The following is a 24301-nucleotide window of genomic DNA, read 5'->3' on the forward strand; positions in this document are numbered from 1 at the left end:
GTTGTGTTTGCTGTTGTATACATATTGTGTATGAATGAGCATCTGCTGGTAGAGGAGTGAATTAATGTTACTAACTACAACATGTGTAAAACTATTACTGTGTGGTGGACACTAGGAAGTATTGCTCTAATACTAGTAGTTAGTAACATTGGTGCACCCACGTACAAATTGGCAATAATGCACACATCAAGAAGAGGTTTGCATCACCCCAGTTCCCAGAACTTTTGAAGATAAACGTTGACTGTGGATATTGTACTACAGACACAGTCCCTTTGACTGTTCATTGATGTTACTAAATCTGTCCAAAGATGTAAACAACTATGCATGAGCAGCACCTATTAGATAGAGGAGATCCGACAGCCGATCAGTTCCAGTCATTCTACCAGCAAGGAGGTACATGGCTCATGTTGTGTGTAGTTAAACCATGCCTAGAAGGTCAATACCGTGGTTTGATCACGTCCACATTGTTACTTTGTGCCAGGAACGGCTCTCAATAGGGGAAGTGTCCAGGCATCTCGGAGTGAACCAAAGCGATGTTGTGTGGAAATGGAGGAGATACAGAGAGACAGAAAGTTGATAACATGCTTCGCTCAGGTCGCCCAAGGGCTGCTACTCCTGTGGATGACCGCTACCTATGGATTATGGCTCGAGGAACTATGGCAGCAACACCACCATGTTGAATAATGATTTTCGTGCAGCCACAGGACGTCATGTTACGACTCAAACTATGCGCAATAGGCTGCATGATGCGCAATTTCACTCGCGACGTCCATGGTGAGGTCTATCTTTGCAACCACGACACCATGCAGTGTGGTACAGATGGGCTCAACAACATGCCGAATGGACTGCTCAGGATTAGCATCACGTTGTCTTCACCGATGAGTGTTGCATACGCCTTCAGCCAGACAGTTGTCGGAGACGTGTTTGGAGGCAACCCAGTCAGGCTGTGAACACCTTAGACACACTGTCCAGCGAGTGCAGCAAAGTGGAGGTTCCCTGCTGTTTTGGGGTGGCATTATGTGGGACCAACGTACGCCGCTGATGGTCATGGAAGGCACCGTAACGGCTGTATGATACATGAATGCCATCCTCCGACCGATAGTGCAACCATATCAGCAGCATATTGGTGAGGCATTCGTCTTCATGTACGACAATTCACGCCCCCATCGTGCACATCTTGTGAATGACTTCCTTTAGAATAAAGACATTGCTCAATTAGAGTGGTCAGCATGTTCTCCAGACATGAACCCTATTGAACATTCCTGGGATGGACTGAAAAGGGCTCTTTATGGATTATGTGCCCACCAACCACTCTGAGGGATCTATGGTGAATCACCGTTGAGGAGTGGGATAATCTGGACCGACAGTGCCACGATGAACTTGTGGATAGTATGCCACAATGAATACAGGCATTGAGATGCCCTGCTAATCCAGCAGGACAGGACAGATAGTATAAATTGTGAAAAGGGGCCAAAATAAGGGCTGTCAGTTACACTCGAACGTACAACTTTATTATTTGATCAAACATTACAAGATTACAATTTTTTTTTTAACACAAGGCTTTAATCCTTGGGACTTAATTACCGGCTGAAAACCACTTTAATTTAAAAATGGCTGAAGGCCAATAACTTAAAATGCAAGCATAATCAGAAATTTAACTGGCAAGTGTTATCTGAAAACAGTCCTTTAGTTAGGCTGAAGTAAACATATTAAATTCAAATCGGCCGAAGGCCTAACATTTAAAACTCCATAATGTTAAACTATTTTAAATACCAAAGGCCTTATGTGAAACAGTTCTTTAATTTAGGCTGAAGGCCTTAAGAGCAAAAGAGCTCAAACTTAAAATCGGCTGAAGGCCGAAGGCTTAAAATTCAACAACATTAAAAGTTTTAAAATGCCAAAGGGCTTACATGGAACAGTACTTTAAACGAGGCTGAAGACCTTATAAATAAAAATTGGCTAGAAGCCGTACAAGTACAAACAACAAGAACCCAAGGGTGCTCAGATGTTCGAAGGTCGGCCTGTTTTTCAAACACTAACGCTCGTTTAGGTGAGACAGGCAGTCGGGCCAACCATTCATGATCCGACGACAACCCAACCAACCGACAGTCAACGGACCCACCGACAAGATAACTTCCACTTCACCCAACCAGGGCACAACAGGGACTTCAACAGAACAACGTAGAAGATACTGGCGCCCACAACCAATCATACATGAAGCTGTCAAACTACACACTGTGCTGGGCAACAACACGATGAGGAAACTACATTGCCTGAAATTTACGTCAACGGCCAGGCCAGGTAACCGGAACGTTATCAGCCACAAGGCAGAAAATTCCGTCCGCTGGTGCACTTCAATTCAAATAACCGAACGCAGTGAAACTTCACCAGAGGGTGGCTAGAATTTTCCAACTTGAAAACCACACTGTTGCTCGCGAGCATATCCCAACAGCCAACAACGAACTCCAAACGACACAATGTGAACAGTCTTGACTTGCTGGTAGGCCAAATCAAAACTCAACTTTTGTGTCCAGGGTCCGTGAGCCACGGACCTTGTAGCAATGGGAACAGCACCACACACTCTGCATAGAGACCGCCAGTGGGCCCAGCCAAACTATGCTCTGCCGAGAATTCCTTGCTGCTCCACGCCAACCTACCGACTCCGCCAACCCATAAGCGATCGGCGAGTAAATACACGTCATCCGGTAAGATGACCAACCGACGATCAACCAAGACCGTCCCCACTCGAGCCGTGTGTGCTGGCAAAGGTTGGGTGAATCATGGCTATCTGAACCTCACTCCCGCTCCAACCCAACCAAACTTCTGTCACGTCCCAACTGTCCAACTGCCAGATCCGAACCCCACTGCTGGCACGTTCCAACTCACAGCAAGACACATGACGACCGGGAAGTAATAGCAGTGCCGCAAAGATAATACGGCAGAGCTTATATTGATAGCACTGCAGTCACCGCTCATGGGCAGGCAAAGCAGCAACTCGGTGACACAAGTAATTGAAACTAACCTAATGGGGTGGCAGTAAGCCAAAAACAGGATGTTAAATAAGAGATGGCATGAACATGAGCCACGCACAGTTCAAGCATGCATCAGTGCAAGAGGACGTGTTACTGAGTATTAAAGGTATCGGTGTGAACAGCAATCTGGACCACCACTTCTGAAGGTCTCCCTGTATGGTGGTACAACATGCAATGTGCGATTTTCATGAGCAATAAAAAGGTTGGAAATATTGTTTATATTGATCTATATTCCCGTTTCTGTACAGCTTCCAGAACTCTCGGAACCGAGGTGTTGCAAAACTTTTTTTGATGTGTGTATAACTTGAATGCCTTAACATCTACACCCTAAAACTTGATTTCTTAGTTAGGAGGAATAGTTTGATCCCTTCATCACTATGTAGAGAAAATCCATTCACCTCATCCTCTCTCTTCATGCTGCAAAACATCATCGTTTGTCAGAAATAAATGCAATGCTGAGGACTCCGGACCGTAGAGCACTGTTGGATTAAAAGACCCTTGCTGAATTAGAGATCCCTTCAAATAGTGTTCCAAAGAAGTGGGTTATTAGGTTAACAAATCAAGCAGGTGGTGCATCTAAAATAAACAGTGCCTTTAGAAGAAATCAAAACTGAAAAGGAATTAGAAAACTAAACCCAGAATTATGATACAGGCTCCTAGTCTCTGATACATTATAATTGTTTCTATCATAGATTGTTAAAGTCTTGTAAATAGAGACAGGGTTTTCAGTTGGGGCAAGGTGTAAATTCAGTTCTCATAGTGTTAAGATCTTGCTCATTATCTCACGTCTCAGAGCTGGGAAATCTTAGTGAATCAAACCTGGTTGTAAAGCTAGGTGTAACATCATTCACATTAAGGCTGGAGTCCAAGGCAGCAAGCACACAGCAGACTAGTGCTTGGAGCAGCTGAAGAAGATAGCTAAGTCAGTTTTTGGAATATTTTGAACAAAATGGGTTCTCCAAATCGTCTAGACATCTGATACGTACCTTCAGTTAGTTGCACATAGAAAGTTTCAGAATTATCATTAGAATTCATTTAAAGATCCTTTTGATGTCCCACTGTTGTGTTATGGACATACTTCCTTGAAAACATTTGCTGTGCCTACTTGTAATGTTTCATCGGCCAACCATCTTGTGGAATTTGGTGGTAACCAACCAAATGTGGTTTGTGGTGAGTACCACATGCTGCTTGCCTCCATGATCAGTTTACAGTGAGGACAATAAAAACAAAAAATTTAGAATATATGTTAAAAATCGGCAACGTATTTTCTGGCATATGCATATGATTTGATTGTAGTGTGCTATATTATTTTAGTTTTTTTATTTTGTTGTTGGTGTTAACTCTTTCAGGCTGCCTTCAACCCTAAATCACCTTTTATCAAAGGGTATGGTCGCATCATAGAAATACTTAATGAAGAATATGGATTGGCAATGATATCTCTGCGTCATAATCATTGGGAGAGTATGCTTTTTCATCGTAGTGTTGCTTTCCTTTTTGGCTTGAAACTAACAACACACAACCTTCAAGAAATCTTCAAAGAAGGTGAGACATTTAATACTTAGTCAGTGAGTTAAACACATCGCTGTTTATATGGTTTATGTAATACTGCAGTAGAAAGAGAATATGTGTAAACTTTACTTTCTTTCTCAAGTTTACCGATAGACAGCCAGTACACAAAAACTGAAAATATGAGAAGCTATAATGCAACAACAACAAGAATGCTCATTTAACATCTCTTAGAATTAAATCTGCAAATGCAGTGAACATGCAGAAAATTCAACTCTCTCCGTTTAAAAATCTGTGTTTTGGCTGTTCGCTTCATCTCTTGAAGGTAACCAAGCATTTTAACGTTTTTTTTAACTACGTAAGATGAAATAACTAGAGTGTTCAAAGACTAACATTCTAACAGCAAGTCCCTTGCTCACATGAAAATAAAAGTCTGTAATGCAGAATGGAAATATACAGTTGAACCAAAGTAATTTCCAGCACAGGGTGTATACGACCTAGGACAACCGGGTGATCCGGGAAATATCCAGGAATTTTTTCATCCAGGAGAAAACCAGAAAACCCGGGAATTTTTCATTGTTTCAGTTAAATTTTTGTAATTTTGACTGGAAAGAACCAATACTCTGACAAAGGACCTCGCTCCTGCAGAATAATACTGCAGCAATAAAACATGAACGACAGAAAAAAAAAAAAGAAAATAAAACTTATGTTATAAAGGAAATGCGTCATATACAACAACAAAACACAGTGCTCATATAAGCGTCTGCCAACAGCAAAATTGTACTCCTAAGCTGCCAGATTCACACATGTACATGAAGGTCTAGGGGGTGGAGGGTAAACCGAATTTTCTGCCCCTGGCGTCAATTTCGGGGGAGGGGAGGAGGGGGGGAGGTGCAAATTCATATTCTTGAGGAAAAAGACATTGTTTAACAAAGTGCCTAGCATCCAGAGCATGTTGGTCTATTGATTATTCATATGATTTTGAAATGGATCCCTGTTGGTTTTTGAGCAGATTCTAAGTTGATTTATGAAGGAATAAGTTGATTTTTGAATGCGTGCATAGTGTATGTAATGTCTCTGCCAGGGGAATCCCTGATGCATCTAGAAATAAACTTTCCTGCAGACCAAAGGGGACAAGGCTATGTGAGCTGAGCGAAATAAAGCTGATCGGGTGAATGCCCGTTGCTGTTTATGTGGTTGACTGGGTTTGTGAATGATCAGCATTGTTATAATTACTAGCGAAATCCGTAGATTCAGACTACCAGAGTGGAAATAAATGACTAACAGGAATAACAGGTAAGAAAGATTACAAATTTTCTTCTCGGTGTATCCAAGAAAATGAAGTTTTGACAGAAAATTTTTGGCCAGCCACCACACTAGTAAGGGCCAGTGGTACAAACAGGCGCTGAAGTTCTATTCTGGGAGCAGTGCGTAAAATGCATTGTACAAACACATAATAACGCCTAACCGGAGAATAAGCACGGGATAACTAAACTGGTGATCGCAACAGGGTTAGTGAAGTTAACCAGAGAAAAAGTTTTGACACTGGCAGGAATAGTTACAGAATTAGTGATGACAAGATTGTTTGTTAGAACGAGGAATGAGAAGAAACAAGGATGTCACACATATTGTGGAAGAACATGACGATTCCAAATTTATATAAAAGTGCTTCAGAAGTTAGAGCGTATGAATTAAATCTGAAACTATTTCCTAACACAAAACTTTTTGCTTGTAATAAGGCTAATAGGCATTTGATATTGGTACTTCGGGAATTACATTCTGTCGTGTTATAAAAATGACCATTTGTGCCGAAACAGTCTCGTTCATTTGGTGTGTATTGAAATTGCTGCAATATTAGGCAGACCTATATCGTTTTATCTAGCAGATAGTGACAAAATACATGTAATTAGATCAAGAAACTGCAACAGTGTTGTGTACTATTTGTATTAACAGTTTTTTCAGTATTAGATAGTGACATTTTGAGTTTTCATGTAGCAAAACATTTGACGATCTTTTATGAGGTAATAGATTCTTTCCCAGGAAGGAAAGCACACCATTTAAAGCTGTAGCAAGATTGGAGAGAAAAAAATGCTAGGTCTTAAGGAGTGAAGAAATGTGCACAGTCTTCCTTGTATCTTGTCTTTACTAGTTTTATGTATCCTATATTTAATTTTATGTCACACAAAACAAGAAGTTGTGAAGAGTTCTTGTGCTCCCAGTTACAAATAATCCAATCCAGTATTAATTGTGAGTTTATTTTTTTCAGAGGGGCAGGATGTCAAACTGGCTGACTGGGAGCAGGAGAGGCACCACAGGACATTTTAATTTCCACTGTCCTGAATATGGTTTGATGGCACCCATTACAAAATATTACACGTTTGAAATTCACAGAGTGAAATACAGTGACGTGCAATAGAAGAATGCTGTGTGAAGAGGCATGGCACTGCACTTAGGCACACTTACAACCAAATAACATGTCTTACATTTCCTCTAACACATATGTTTTAAGTTTATCAGACTCTTCAGAAAGATGCACACTACAAAATGAACATATTTTTGAAAAGTCGATTGTTTTAAAGTCTTGGTGTCCTACATCAACACTCGAGGGAGGGGGTGGGGGGCACTATCATCTAGTTCGGAAATATCGTAGATCCAGGGCTGATACACAGAGCAGTCTGAGTTGTAGTGGGGAGGTGGGTAGTGTCCACGTGACCCTTGTTTACATTTAGTGATTTTGCTGTTTCCTCTTTTGTTTATTGCTCTCGTGTCAAATGAAAACAAAACATAGTTCTGTGACCGGGAGCTATCATGTGAATTACAATACATTCACATAATTATGGAAAGCTAAAATATGTTATTACTTTCAGATTGTATTTTATCTTATTTCCGCCTTTCTGACAGTCAAGCATTAATTGCCTTGCAGAACAAAGAAGTTATTTTTGTTGGTTAGCTAAAGAAATTTGGCTTTTATTAATCTGTTCTGCTGAGGTAGTCAATTTATTTGAAACGAAATGTTTAATTCCACACTGTTGGCTAGTTTCATGTGTTCATTGCATTTTAAATGCACATTTCTATCTTCTAGCGCATGTGGCATTATGCCATAATAAAGAACCAAACATGCGGTGATACAGTACTGGTATCCAAGAAAATTTACATCTGTATCTGAACATATGAGTGTGTACTTTATGCGTATTAGTATTGTTCACAAAATTCCGATGCTCTTGAAGTATCCTTTAATGGCTTGTTTCTTTTATGACATAATGTGAGCTCTTTTAATGTTGTACACACATGAACATAAGAGTTTCCTGCGTAGTCACAGCCGTGCAAGCATGGTGATGCCTCTTATCTGGCACTCTCTGGAAATTGCTGAAATAAATCTATTTCTAATGGATCACGGGAAAATATTGTGAATGGTTGTTTGAAAAGTGTTACTTTCAGAATAAATTTCCTTTTACACAAGATGAACTATGTGCAAGAATGTGTGATGAAAGTGTTAAATCACAGAGTGCTTGACTCTCATTTAAAAATCATCTCTTTGAGGATGACCATTTAGAATAATTTGGAGCCCAGAAGATCAGATATTTATGTTATTGTTAAAAAATTTTACTAGCACATTTATGTGATATATCTTAACGTGCAACACACGCAAAAAAGATCAACATTATATTGAAAGCTTAGCTTCTCTTGGAGCTTGTTAATCTACGAGATCAATATTATATGTGAAAGCTTTGCTTTTCTTGTTGCAACAGTATGTATAATAATTTAAACCATTAATGTTTCCTATTTGTTTGTTCGCACTACTTAACAGTGATGTTGCTATTGGCCGACTACATCACGTGTCCTATGCTCTGAATATCCCCCGTCATCAGATGGCGAGATCACGTGACATGAGCTATGACTGGCTAACAAAAGCGCATCACAATCTCGATTTCAGTGCTTCGGAAAGTAACAAGCGGTGTTTGGTGAAATTGGAATTTATACTTTCGTAATATGAAAATATGCAGTGTCCATGTTGCTACACATCAGAAATCTTTCCAAAACATGTTTTTTCCATGAGTTTCGTTTTCTAAAGTGCCGGGAATTTCTACGCCAGTGTATAAAACCATAACCATTCGAAGGATTGATAGGTTTTACAGTTCCGAGGAAAAGTATACTGTCAGTTAATACGGAAAAAGTATATTTTTATCTAGGAGAGGGTGTATTTTTAACCGGGAAAAATCCTGGATTTTTTTTTTTTCCTCGTCTGTGTATACACCCTGCAGCAGACAGCGTCAAACATTCTTCTGGAGTCTTTCACCTGTGATAGGCAATCTGTAGCTCACATTGCAAAGATTTGACTCAGAGGGACAGTTAGAACAATTTTTATTCTCACGTTTCCCTCCAGTACTAAATTGGTGATCCCTTGCCTCAGAATGTGTCCTACCAACCGATCCCTTCTTGTAGTTAAGTTTTGCCATAAATTTCTCATGTCGCCAGTTCTATTCAGTAACTCCTCATTAGTTACATGATCTATCCATCTAATCTTCAGCATTCTTGTGAGCACCACATTTCAAAAGCTCCTTTTCTCTCCTTGTCTAAAATGTTTATCGTCCTCATGTTTCACTTCCATACAGGGCTACACTCCATATAAATACTTTCAGAAAGGACTTCCTGACACTTAACTCTATAGTTGATGTTACCAAATTTCTCTTCTTCAAAAACACATTTCTTGCCATTGCCAGTCTACTTTGGCAATCATCAGTTATTTTACTTCCCAAATAGCAAAACTCATTTAGCACTTTAAATAAGTGTCAGATTTCCTAATTTAATTCCCCCAGTATCTCCTGATTTAATTCAACTACCTTCCATTATCCTTGTTTTGCTAAATCCTTATTCAGTCATTATTTCATTAAACCTTTTTACCCACTATATTATTTAATAGTTGCCAGTGACAATAGACATTTGGTTATTTTGCAAACATTTTATTTAAATAAATATTCATGATTTACTATGCCTGCATGTCAAGTGAAGTGAGGATGCCAAAAGTCGTTTTTTTCTAAGTTGTTATAATTTGAAAGCTCCTATTCTCCTCTTTACAACAAACGTTTTACTTTTTCTGAAAAGTAATATCTCAAAAGTAATTCATATTCAAAATTTTTGTGTTCCAAAGCATTAGACTCTTAAAATGCACTTTTTTCCAAAATGCAGCAGCATAAATTTTGTTGCCCTGATTTTGCAGTTTCTGAAGATGTGTACTATCTCTAAAATAACCGTTTAGTCTGTTAATTATTCCAGTTACAAAATTTGACTTTCAAGGAACTTTATTGTGCACTTTGGGAACCACCGCACACGCTCTCTCATAAGATAGTACCAATAATTTTGCTGTTTTGCAATCACAAAATTACGAGTTAAGCAAATTTATTTCACTGTGTTTTGTATCTTGGCCCCTTTTAATTTTTCTGTCTTATGTTAATATGTAAAATGAAGTAGCTTAATATTTTGCCAATTTGTAATTTTTTGTAATATGCACGTCTATAAATTAGCATAATGCACAAAACTTGTCAATCTGATACTCTGTTAAGCCACTCGTGGAGTATGTAAAGTGCTGACCTTTGAGATAACATTTACTAATTACAAGTCAATCGTGATTGGTTTAAAGCAATAAATGCAAATAAAGGAACAAGTGAATTTGACTTTGTTGTGATACTATATCATTATTTTCTTCAAACAAACCTATTAATTAGGTACTTAAGATTTTTGTAGTTGAGTGTCAATGAGACTCATGAGCAAATTATGGGTCGGTAACAAATTTATCCACTCATAAGTATAAAACAGTGCCTGGCCTCTGCACTGTGTGGCACTCATGACTGAACACAATCACAGGTTCATTACAGTATTTTGTGGCGCCTTACAGTCGAGGCTAAAAGTTACTACGTAATTTTATTTGGGAGACAGGACATTTCCATTTAGTTAAAACATAGTACATGTCAAGTAGAGCAACCGATGGCAACTGAATTATTACAATAACTTTTGTTACAAACTTGGTGACAGGTAGCTCTGCAGCTGTTGATTTGTAAATGTTCTGTAACAAAGAACAACTGGATATCTTTGTAAAAAATGTGCGACACACAGTAATAAAAGGCATTAAAGGCACCATTGTAATACCTGTCTCGATACTAGGGAAAAACTGATTAATTATGGTAGCCGCATAGGGAAGATCTGGCAAGAGAACCCACTAATCCATGGTGTATGCATGTGTCTTACAGCACATTTTATTTTTTGACATGAGTGACAATGAAAGTTGAAGTCAGGTTAGGAGACATGCTTTATTAGTGTAATTCTTGAGTCAACTGCTTGAGAAAAGCAAGAATCTGGGTTTTCTTTTGCAGTCTGGCACAAATTTTAAATTGTCACGATACTTTCATATTCATAAAACTTTGTAGATTTTAATGTCCGTGTATGAGTGCACATTTCCACAGGTGGACTGTTTTAGTAAATCTTCCTGTCTGTTTGATAATTGTGTTGTTCAGGCTCTAGTATCAAGGAGAACTGTCAGGAATGTGCTGATATTACTAAATGTTTTCAATTGATTGTTGTTTGAAGCATTGAAATTGACATTTTTCCTACTGGCTGTTATGTCGACAACAGCTTATCCAATAACTATGAAGAAATCATTGAAACAATTTTATACTTTATCAAGATTTACATTAATACCATTTTTAAACTTAATTTGCAGAATCTTTTTACTTTTAATCTTGTATTCAATTCTATTTCAACAACAGGTTACACTGTCTTGTTTCTGTGTTTGGTTATGAACATACAATTGCACTCTTCTTTTGTTGTCATAACTTTAGTTATATGGTGTTTAACATGGATCACAAAATCAGTATTCTTGTTACATTTTAGCTCGTCTTGTAACTTTATGATTGTGGAATTGAAGACTTTATCCCTACAACCATTCTGTCCCATTTACTTTCTTCTTTCTTTTGCCAAGTTTGCGTTTTATAATACTGTCTCCAGTTCAAAGAGTTATTGGGGCATGTAATTACCCCCCATGTATGCTGTCAGAATTGTCAAGAACCAAATGCTAATTTTACATGTAAGAAACAGTGGTCTTAAATGTCCAAAATATAAACAACCTTTTTCATTTGACTGTAAGATATGCAAGAACATTTTTTATTGTTCAGAAACTATGCAAAAAATCAGAACTTCTCAAGTGAAGCCTATAATAGCCTTGAGTACATGTTTAAACATAGTTTTTGTTCCAGGTGACCAGATTCGTTTTATTGCTGTGCCAGCACCAACTAAAAAACTTATGACCCTTTGGCTGGCAACACAGATTAGTGTAGCAGTTGGATCCACACTGTTGGAGGGTGATCTCCCTCCAATTAAATGATAAATTCATACTGAATTATTTGTACATGATGCTTTCTGTTGTTTTCAAAGCTATTACTTGTATGGTTACTGTTTAAGAAGATTATTAATATAATGCTCAAGGAAGTTGAGACAGAGAGGTACAATTTTGAATTCAGTGTCTTGTAGTTTTTTTTATATGTAAGATTGTGTAGAAGAATTGTAATGAGGAGGTGAATTAATGACTCTGTATCTGTCAAATTTCATATTTCTTTGATAAAAAAATGTGTAATGTTGAGATGAATATCTTCAGGTTTGTAAATTGATTATATGAAGTAAAGGGACATAATGTATAACAATAAAACAAAGAGAAGACGATTTAACCAATTAATCAGAAACAACCATTCCCAAGAACATGCAAGAATTATAAAATTAAGAGATGATTTAGAAGTATTGATACCAGTAGGCAAACAACAGGCTGAAAAATTGAGTCCCATATGAAATTGATGTAAAAAACACAAAAAATGCTGCCAAAATCAGAAAATAATTCAGCCAAATTATCAGCAAATCTAATCAACTCAGCAGGAGAATATTACAAGACCTTTGGGAGACAACTTCTGTCGTAATGCAGAGAAGTGAGTACAGAGAAATGCTGTATGCTAACCAGGTAGTGCCAAAATCATGGAAGAAGCATTCAGTATACTTTCGAAACCTGCAAAACTTTGAGATATTACAAACACCCCAACAAAGATGAAACAACAAGACATAAACCATCCCCTTCCCCTGTCCAAGAAGCAGCACTCAAGAAACTGAAAATTTAGAAGGCGTGCAGAGAAGACAAAAGTTTTCACAGAAATGTGGAAACATGCCAGTGACATAGTTTGGACACACTCCCTAGCCCCCTACACATGACTGTATAAAAATTTGAATAACAGAAAAATTCTGCAAACATTGGACAGACATATAATCATCCTACTCCAGTAACAAGGAGACAAGAAAAATCCAGGTAACTACAGGGGTGTATCTCTATGGGACTTTTTTTACTTTGTACTTAATTATTAAATTTGTAATATCAACTTTTAATAATTCAGCTAAGAACAGTGCATCATGCAATCTTTCTGAGGTAAATGTTGTGAGAGAATCAAATTTTCTTTTACAAATCGTTATTCTCTGAAAAAGCCTATTTCTTTTGCTATGGAAGCTTAGGGCAGTACTCGCGTAAGACTTGAAGTGCATTCTACTTCTGCTTCTTGATTTTTGTTAATAGTGTATTGTAGTCCTCCATGAGCTTGACCTCTTTTTCGACAGGATTATTTACAACTTTCAGTGGTTGACTAGATGTAGAGTATTGATAAAGTCTTTCGTACCACTGTGAAGAATCCATCTTAAGGAACTTTACCCTCAAGCCAAAGCAGATGAAAATAGTTTTGTTTTATTAGAAAGAAACTATTAAATCCCATTATTGATAATTCTGAGAATGAATATTTCTAAATGAAACCTGGTAATATATTCATCTGATAGTTGCAGCTCATTAGTCAGTGTGTTGATTGCTTAATTTTTTATTCAGGAGACAAATTAAGATCAAAGGTGACAAATTCAGAAGACAGGTACCACAAATGTTTTTTCAGTTTCTGTAAAGCCATATGAGAGATCATGACAACAACGTGATATTTTTAAGGCTTTGAAAGAATGCTGAAATCCAAATACAGTGCTGTGACTGAGAAGAGGCACCAAACCACACTTCAGTGTAAGCCTTGACAAGGGCAACAGAAATATCACAAACTGCATTCTCTGCTTCTGATCACTTTTGCCCTCCAACTTTGCACGATGTAGCCCTTGGAGCATGGAAAAATATTCCATGAGATGATGCTTCCCCTAGAAAGATCACATTCAACTCTAAAAATTCTCAATAACTTTCTGTAGGTTGCTGTTCTCTGAAATTATCTAAAAAAGTGTAATATATCAATGGGAACTCAAGCCAGAATAACAACAATATGAAAAAGAATAGATTGCTACTCACCACATTAGAGAAGGCTTGAGCTCTAGGCAGACAATCTTTTCACTATCTGTGCCTCCTCTATCTGGTGAGCAGCAATCTATCCCTCTCATACTGTTAAAATTAAATATATTGACTTGATTCTCAAGTGTTCCATGACTTATCCTTGATGAATTCCAATGTGGAATTTATCATCATCAATTCCATACCAAGCATTTTGAATCTTTTTAAGGATTGTTAGATTCCTACACTTCCACCACCCATCTTTTCCTGAAAAATGTTTTTGGTACTTATAAATGTTATGTCTGCAAGGTAAATACAAGAGGTCTATTTTCAAAAAAATTGGCACTCAGAACATGTGCAAATGTGTGTGCACGCACAAGCCCGCGCACACACACTCCCGCGCGTGCGCGCGCGCACACACACACACACACACACACACTCACACACACACGTCTTTAAAAGTTTCCGTATTTTATTCCATTGTATCAAGAACTAATACTTTAGTACAGGACTGAAGGTCAAATTTAGTGAAAGTTTCATACACAACTTAGCTTACTCACAGAAGTCGCTCAGTACTACAATTTGAAAGAATCGTAGGAAGTCCTATCTACCATTCCATTACTTGTTAATTATGGTAGCAGATTTACCATCCCAATGGTCATTACCGGCCTGTAATTTCTAATCCTTACATTAATTGTTAATTTCAGTAGTCTTTTCTCGCTGAGTTTCTCTAGGGACTTGTCAAATAGATCTTCTGTTGACTGCAAAATTTTCAGTATGTTGACAGTATGCTTTAATAAGCAGGATGTGAAGTATTTACCTGTCACTGATCCTGTATTTGTGAAAAGCTGCAACAAGCTCCAGGGTTATTACAGCCTGATGCCATCTTCCCTTTTATATTTTTAGTGATGGGATTTTTGAGGCAATATTATCAATGTTCCCTGGATTTCCTCAAAATCAAGTAACTCTGAATAAGTATTACTTTAGCTTGACATCAACAATTCAGCATATTGCTATGAGAAAAAATAAGGAAGATATAGCAGTAGCAATTTCAATCACCTAAACATAGTATCCTCCCAATTATTCGGGGTAATTTGGGGGAGAAGATGCACAAATAATCGAAAAACACGGATACTCAAGATTTTTTGGAACAGCTTTGTTTGAAAGTTTATGCAAGTTCTGTGCATAGACACTGTTAGATGTGTTATTTCTTAAAACAGTTCTTTGTTTTGTTTTTTTGTTCATTATTTGTGCAGTTATTTTTTCTTTACTATTGAAACCTTGAAAACCACTTTCTTCTGTATCTGGAAGAATTTTCCTCCATAATTGACCTAGTGTATGTGGCTTGACTTTCTGCCAGGTATCAGAAATGCTTTGAATGGCATATAGAATTGTGAACTTATAGAATGCCGCCAAATCATCCTCGTCAACTAGCACTCTCAGTAGACTAGCCTAGCAGTGCTGTTTTACGAATGCAATTATGTCTTGGTCCATTGGCTGTAAAATGGCAGTCATGTTAGGAGCTAAAAACGTAGATATGATGAGACCATCATCAGGTGTGATAATCATCTCACTGGGATGTGAAGGGGTGTTAATGAACAATGGGACAGCCTTCTATGGCAATCCTTTCTGTTCTAGAAATTGCTGAACTTGTGGTACAAAATGTCTGTGGAACCAGTTTTTGAAAATTGCACTATCCATTTATGCTTCTTTATGGTTGTGATAATGGACATTGAGGTCCTTAGCTGTGATGTCCTTGAATGCTCATTTTTTCCTCAATCATTAGTAATTTCACTTTTTGGTTCCCAGAAACAGTAAAGTGTACAAAATTGTAATGGAAATGAGCGTTTGGCGTCATTGGCCAGGAGGCCCCTCGCGGGGCAGGTCCGGCCGCCATATCGCAGGTCTTATTACATTCGGCGCCACATTGGGCGACCTGCACGCCGGATGGGGATGAAATGATGTGTTCTGTAGATGACTTCTATCCAAGAGTACGAACTTCACTCTGGAAAGCAAGGGCTCTGTTTGGGAGACATTTCCAATACAGACCACATTATAAATTTAGTCTGGATGGAAATTCTCTTCCACAAATTTTTGGTGCTCTTACCAGAAGGAATCAGCCACCACAACATTTGTAATAAGTGCTCTCCTTGCACATTATGTATGCAAATCCTGTGAATTTTAAATCTGCTTAACCATGCAGATATGGCGTTAAATTCTCGATCTAACCCTACAGCTTCAAGAAAAAAAAAATTTTTGTTGTTGCACAAACAGTACCTGAAACAGTGACAACTTCTGCTCATTTTCGGCTAAACCATTGCAAAAGAATAGAATCTAATTCGTCAAGTGTAGACCCTTCATGCTTTTTTGTGCAGACGATCCAGAACTGGTATCACATTTCCTGACAAAATCCTGTATTTTGTTCTTATTGTTCCAAACAGTCTACATTCTGGTATGATAGGTAGCACTTAGTTTTGCAGCAGTTTTCTCTTCCTCAAATCTTTTAGTTAATTCTAATTTTTATTTTAATGTCAACACATTTCTTTATTTTTTTTTCTATCATCTCTTTTGCAGATTTCTTTTAACTTGCTTCATTGACACTTCCAATTAACATCAGAAAACAGTTCATTTTCAATTTTTACACAAAAGGCTGGCCAATAACACAAAGAACAATCTCTGTTATCACATAGCAGTTGTTCAAACAATGGAAATGGCATGTATTGTCATGTGGCGGGTTGTTTATTTCTGTTAGTTAGAGAAAAACATTGCACTTTTTTTTAAACCACCTAGGTAATTGGGAGTACACTGTAAATGTAAAGTTATCATCATTGAATGAACAGTAGACTTTTATTTTATTTGCAAATACATACAAAAATGTTTAACAAATACATAAATAAATTACTTACAAAATTCATGAATTTTGTATTTGCCATAATCTTGCCTCTTTCTAGATAATTGTACTACGTTCTTCTCTCTTTCTGAAGTAACTGGTAATGATTTCACACTTGAACCCTGGCCATTCTTTCAACTGTTGGTTTATCGTGTTTATAATAATAATATTTAAAGCAGTAACATGGGGATGTCAAAGGATCATCAGTTTTTTGAATGATATCTGTTTCTTATGTCTGACAATCTTCCAGCATGTTTTCGTAGTTATCTTCAGCATTGATACAGATCTTCTAATTTTTGTATGATCTTTCTCAACTCGCATATCAGAATCTGCAATTTTTCCAATACATCAAGACTTCCTACGCAGATGGTGTGACACTTTAGTGCAACATTAGTTTCAACATCTAAACACCTACAAATTGTAAAAGCAAATCTTTAGATCTCATAACTTTCTTTCTTTCTTCCTTTCCTCCTCTCTCTCTTTTTTTTTTTTTTTTTTTTTTTTTTTTTTTTTTTTTTTTTTTTGGGGGGGGGGGGGGGGAGCGAGAGAGAGAGAGAGAGAGAGAGAGAGAGAGAGAGAGAGAGAGAGGAGGGGGACTTTGCTTCCAGTTGTTTCATGAAAGTAATATTCAAGTAAATAAAATTATGAAGACATTGTCCTTGCTATGATTGCTACCTTCCTTGACAGTGAAAAGTCCATGTTAGTCATAAAAGGGAATGAGGTGGCTCTCTCCTCCTCGCTTTGGGTGGGTCACTGACCACTCATGTCATCCCTTCAAAGTGATCTGTGGCATGAGAACTCGTTCAGTTAAGAAGGCTGAAGTTAACAATTTGGTTACATTACTTAATGAAAGAGTTTGTCATGAGGAAGTAATTTTTATAAGGGTGATAATTTTATTTTTATGAATTTTCTGACTTTGTTGAAGGTCCAGGGGTACTCATTATCCAGCTGAGCAGGGCCATCCATTATCTAAATGAACCCAAATTTTACAAAGCTCATTCTTACATGGGATGAAACCAGGTGAAGATGTAGCACAAGAAAAATGCCATATAAGAGCCACCCCACTGTACACCCATGTAACATTAGTCAGCTATCTGTGATAACAACATTAATATACACCAATATAAATAGTCGTTCATGTCAAGTGTGTTAATATCACATATACAAGTCTCATGTTCTTGTGAATGTGTACAAAGTAAATACACAGTGTGATGCCTTGTAACTAAGGTGCAACGCATCCGGGTGCGCAAGATAAATAAAAAAAAAACTTAATATGCACCATCTAAAAGGCATTTTTTCTTTTGAACAACTGTAATTTACAAACATCTGCTGTGAAAATGGCTACACAAGAAACTTATTAGTAGATGATATGTGTACCAAGTTTGGTTGAAATCAATCCAGTGCTTTAAGAGATGTGGAACCATTTTTATAATTTGTCGGGATTTCCATCATGGAGAAGACACTGTCGCCACAATAATGCAATATCCAGAATAGGAGCCAATATCTGTTATGGGAGGAAACGCAAATCTGGATTAGTGAACTTCTTTGTGGCCTTATTTGGCATAAATAAAAATAATCCCTCTATAAAAAAATTACTGTCTGGGAAGAATCACTGAGGGCTAGTAACCACCCACCTATCAAAGTGGTAGAGGTAGTGGTAGGGGTGGGGGTGAAAAAGCAGTGTAGCACCTGATATGAGAATACCCATACTTAAGTTATCCAGTATTTGAGAATGAAAGCATTTAGAAACTTATATCAAACTTAACAAATAATTTTGAACCTTTATGAAACTTTTCCTTACTGATGGCCCCACGAATTGCTGTTCAGGCCATAAAACTGCTGCATGACACATGAAATTTTAATTTATTACATCTTTACTATAACTTTTTATTTCATGACACATTTTGCAGATGGTATTCACATATAACACACAAATTGCATCATTGTACAGCACATAGTTCAGGAGATTTGTTGTTGTAAGCATTGAGCTGTGTGAAAATGAAACTGCATATATACAGGTGAAATGAAATACATGTAATAATACACATGAAGTTTATACACTCCTGGAAATTGAAATAAGAACACCGTGAATTCATTGTCCCAGGAAGGGGAAACTTTATTGACACATTCCTGGGGTCAGATACATCACAAGATCACACTGACAGAACCACAGGCACATAGACACAGGCAACAGAGCATGCACAATGTCGGCACTAGTACAGTGTATATCCACCTTTCGCAGCAATGCAGGCTGCTATTCTCCCATGGAGACGATCGTAGAGATGCTGGATGTAGTCCTGTGGAACGGCTTGCCATGCCATTTCCACCTGGCGCCTCAGTTGGACCAGCGTTCGTGCTGGACGTGCAGACCGCGTGAGACGACGCTTCATCCAGTCCCAAACATGCTCAATGGGGGACAGATCCGGAGATCTTGCTGGCCAGGGTAGTTGACTTACACCTTCTAGAGCACGTTGGGTGGCACGGGATACATGCGGACGTGCATTGTCCTGTTGGAACAGCAAGTTCCCTTGCCGGTCTAGGAATGGTAGAACGATGGGTCCGATGACGGTTTGGATGTACCGTGCACTATTCAGTGTACCCTCGACGATCACCAGTGGTGTACGGCCAGTGTAGGAGATCGCTCCCCACACCATGATGCCGGGTGTTGGCCCTGTGTGCCTCGGTCGTATGCAGTCCTGATTGTGGCGCTCACCTGCACGGCGCCAAACACGCATACGACCATCATTGGCACCAAGGCAGAAGCGACTCTCATCGCTGAAGACGACACGTCTCCATTCGTCCCTCCATTCACGCCTGTCGCGACACCACTGGAGGCGGGCTGCACGATGTTGGGGCGTGAGCGGAAGACGGCCTAACGGTGTGCGGGACCGTAGCCCAGCTTCATGGAGACGGTTGCGAATGGTCCTCGCCGATACCCCAGGAGCAACAGTGTCCCTAATTTGCTGGGAAGTGGCGGTGCGGTCCCCTACGGCACTGCGTAGGATCCTACGGTCTTGGCGTGCATCCGTGCGTCGCTGCGGTCCGGTCCCAGGTCGACGGGCACGTGCACCTTCCGCCGACCACTGGCGACAACATCGGTGTACTGTGGAGACCTCACGCCCCACGTGTTGAGCAATTCGGCGGTACGTCCACCCGGCCTCCCGCATGCCCACTATACGTCCTCGCTCAAAGTCCGTCAACTGCACATACGGTTCACGTCCACGCTGTCGCGGCATGCTACCAGTGTTAAAGACTGCGATGGAGCTCAGTATGCCACGGCACACTGGCTGACACTGACGGCGGCGGTGCACAAATGCTGCGCAGCTAGCGCCATTCGACGGCCAACACCGCGGTTCCTGGTGTGTCCGCTGTGCCGTGCGTGTGATCATTGCTTGTACAGCCCTCTCGCAGTGTCCGGAGCAAGTATGGTGGGTCTGACACACCGGTGTCAATGTGTTCTTTTTTCCATTTCCAGGAGTGTATATCTAAAAACAAAGATGATGTGACTTACCAAATGAAAGCGCTGGCACGTCGATAGACACACAAACAAACACAAACATACACACAAAATACTAGCTTTCGCAACCAACGGTTGCTTCGTCAGGAAAGAGGGAAGGAGAGGGAAAGACAAAAGGATTTGGGTTGTAAGGGAGAGGGTAAGGAATCATTCCAATCCCGGGAGTGGAAAGACTTTCCTTAGGGGGAAAAAAGGACAGGTATACACTCGCACACACACCCATATCCAACCGCACATACACAGACTTGTGTCTGCGTGGCCACCCATCATGTGCCTGCTTCTACAATGTGGATGGATATGTGTGTGTGTGTGTGTGTGTGTGTGTGTGTGTGTGTGTGCGCGCGAGTGTATACCCGTCCTTTTTTCCCCCAAGGTAAGTCTTTCCGCTCCCGGGATTGGAATGACTCCTTACCCTCTCCCTTAAAACCCAAATCCCTTCGTCTTTCCCTCTCCTTCCCTCTTTCCTGACGAAGCAACCGTTGGTTGCGAAAGCTAGTATTTTGTGTGTATGTTTGTGTTTGTTTGTTTGTGTATCGACGTGCCAGCGCTTTCGTTTGGTAAGTCACATCATCTTTGTTTTTAGATATATTTTTCCCATGTGGAATGTTTCCCTCTATTAATACACATGAAGTTTGTTACATATTTGTGAAATATATTTGACGTATGCGTATGTGGGCAAAGGCAAGTGTAAAACACCCATCCTAAACCCTGGAAACGATTTTAATCAAATTTGGCGCACGTATGTGGAAGGAAATCTACAGGTACGAGAACCACAGGCCTCCTATTGAGGTGTGTGTGATAATGTGGAGAGAGAAGAGAGAGCAAGGAGATGGAAAGACAGCAAGGGAGGGGGAGGATGAGGAGGAGGAGAAGAAGAGAGAGGCACAGGTAGGAGAAGATGCAGACAGAAAGAGAAAAGGAGGAGAAGGAAATGTACAGACAGGAGAGGAAGAGAGAGTCAGAGAGATGAGGGAGGGGGAAATGAACAAACAGAAGAGGATGAAGAAATGGACAGAGAAAGCAAAGTTCAGGAGATGGACTCAGATAGGAAAGGGGAGGAGAAAGCAAGCAGAAGGGGAGAAGAAAGTGAGAGAGAGAGAGAGAGAGAGAGAGGAGGGGGGGGGGGGGGGAGATGAGATGGGCAGAAGGAGGGAATGAGAAGGAGGAGGAGATGGACAGAGGGGGGGGGGGGAGGAACATATGGACAGAGGGGTAAGGAGTAAATTGACAGTTAGAGGGAGAGGAGGAGATGGACAGAGAGTGGGGGTGGAGGAGGTGAACAAAGAGACAGAGATGGGAAAGAAGGAGATGGACTGGTAGAAGGTTGGAATAAATACATACCCAACAAAGCTGAGTACTCATCTAGTTATGGTATCAAGTAAGATCAACAGACCTACTAACACAAAATTTCAAATGTGTGTATTTATGAAATTCTTATGTTGTTTGAAGAATACTTGGCCTTCAGTAAGTACATTTGTACATTTCAATGGAAAGAAGTTATTTTGGATTAAAAATATTTCTTCTGTATCAGTGTTAAACTCAGTAATAATCGGTATTGATTGATATGGTTATTAATGGAGGTGAGTAGTACATACAGGCTGCCCAGTGACAAGTCTAGATGTCTCCCATTGTAATTTGTTCTTTTGGTCCATTTCTGATCACCTCGTTGTTGAGCATTAAAGCCCAATCGCCGTATCTTGCCTTCCCAAAGCCTAATCTTGCTTCATTTTTCCCAATACTTGGGAGGCAGGGTAACCATTTCAGTAGATTTGATTAACAAGTGAGTATACAGAATAAAAGTACAGAAGTCAAGCATGCATATGGCAGAGTGCCAGAATGACATCAGTGGGCCATCTACACCAGCAGACCGGTTAGAAAAGTTGAAACACAAATGTATGTTGTGTTATCATGGATAAATATAAAATTTAGTGATAGTCTTATTTCTCAAAATAGCAGTCACTCTTGTGTGTATTCTACTTGATGTTTTGAATGAACTGCTCCTGTTTGTTTCGTACTCCTCTTTGTACATTTGTACCCACTTCCTTACTACTTGCTGGTTTGTGAGCTTTAGCTGAATGTAGCTCTCATCCTGGTTGGAATTTCCGGTATGACCCCCTTGAGTTGTAGAAGTGCTCACAGTTTGTATACTTTAAGTACTACTTTTTTGGGCTCAAATTTTAAGCCCACAGTGATTATCATGAGACCGAAATATTTTACCACGTAATGGACATCTTGTGACTGGGTAGCTTTATCATCACCCTTTTCTCATTCATCCTTTTCAAAACTTCAATCAGTGTATTATAATGTTCTATACATATCTTTCAACTTCTCAAAAATATTATCGATATACAGAACTAACTTTCCATATAAGATGGTTCATATAGATCTTTCTAAGGTTCCCTTGAAAATAGAGACCAATAATAGAATCTGAATGGGAATATATGGAATAGACAACATCAGTCTTGAAATAAGCAAGTACTGAAATGATGCAGTTCTATATTCAGTGTTTATTTTTAGTACCTTGCAGTAATATTCGTCATACTACCATGTTTTACTCTAGTAAAGTGTTGGTAACTCTCCACAATACTATATGTGTAGAGATCCTAAGTGAATGCTCCTAATGAATATTGAATTAGTGAAAACTTAATTATATTTTCATTTAATAATTAATAATAAGTTCATGCCACACAGTGTAAATGTGCAATACATTGAGGTGTATGTGATAATTTTTAGACTACTGTAGCCACGCATAATCAAACAGGAAATTAGTTGACAGATTCTTTATGTTGATTGCGTTATTACGCTGAAGATATGTGGAAGTCAAATTTTATGTAGCACTTACGTTATTTGATATTGTTAACACACACACACACACACACACACACACACACACACACACACACACATATTGAGTCTTTTACCTGGAATATCATTGACTGGAGTAGAACTGTTTTCAATGATGAGACCTGCTTGGAACTGAGCACTTACGACTAGTGCGATGATATTCTGTGCCCCATTTTGTTGCCCTTCAAGGCAAGCCATCCTGGGCTTACATTTCAGCAAGATAATGCCCATCCACACATGTCAAAAGTTTCTGTCAGTGTGGTCACCAGACATATTCCCAATTGAGCATAATGGCAGGGCCCTCCAACTAGCTTGGAATTTTGACAATCTATCATGTGACTTGGACAGAATGTGGTACAGTATCTGTCAGAAGGACATCCAACAACTCTATCAATTCAGCCAGACAACTGCGTGCACAAGGGCCTGAGATGGAGCAACACATTACTGACCTGCTCAATTTCTGAAGCTCTTCCTCCTGAATAAATCAACCAGTTTTTCCGAAATTGTAATCATTTGCTTGTCTGTATATTTACATCACATCTGCCGATTTCTGATCCATTTGGATAATTCCTTCATGGTACACCATTTCTTTTTTTGCCTTAGGGCATATTTCAATGACCGAAGCAGCTATCTTCTTCAGATGCTGCTAGTTTTCTTCTTATTTGTATGTGCTGCCAGGACTCCAACTGACTGTGTTCTATTGTTGGGCTTGAGCCACTGTTTATAGCAGAGAGAGTTCGATTGCTGGTGCCCATTACGCCCTTTGATGCATCAAAGGGCATCTTATGATCTCTGTACGTCAGTACATCAGGTCTGTCTGACCTTGGGTTTAGCTGTGGTTGTTCTTTCACTTTTCCACTTCCCAGCCACATCACTAAGAGTCAACTTTTGCTGCTTTAGAGGGTTTGAAATGTCCCTGATGGATTGATTATTGAGGTCACATCCAGTGATTAGTCCTTGGTCAAAGTCACTGAGCCCTCCTGACTGACCCATTCTGAGTGGTAGCTTTCTTTTCAGTGTACCTAAATTCATTTGCATTGACATTTTCCTCTTTGAATTTATTATAAATTTTCATTCCCATGTATTGAGGTGCCTGGGTATAGAGTTTGAGTTGGTAAGTGGGACATATAAACTTTCCTTGTTATCTCATATCATGTTTGTGAACAGAATTTATCCCTCAG

General features: G+C 39.2%; 1 protein-coding gene across 1 annotated transcript in view; it reads left to right on the top strand.

Annotated features, from left to right (window-relative positions):
• Positions 1–12238, top strand: part of LOC124545325 — a 72628-nt gene extending 60390 nt beyond the window's left edge. The window contains exons 3-4 of the mRNA XM_047124226.1: positions 4382–4574; positions 11786–12238. Coding sequence (XP_046980182.1) covers positions 4382–4574; positions 11786–11913 — 321 coding nt within the window. The 3' untranslated portion in view covers positions 11914–12238. The remainder of the gene's footprint in view (positions 1–4381; positions 4575–11785) is intronic.
• The last annotated feature ends 12063 nt before the right edge of the window (positions 12239–24301 follow it).

Source organism: Schistocerca americana, chromosome 8 (assembly GCF_021461395.2).
Source record: "Schistocerca americana isolate TAMUIC-IGC-003095 chromosome 8, iqSchAmer2.1, whole genome shotgun sequence".
NCBI classification, from domain to species: Eukaryota; Metazoa; Arthropoda; class Insecta; order Orthoptera; family Acrididae; genus Schistocerca; species Schistocerca americana.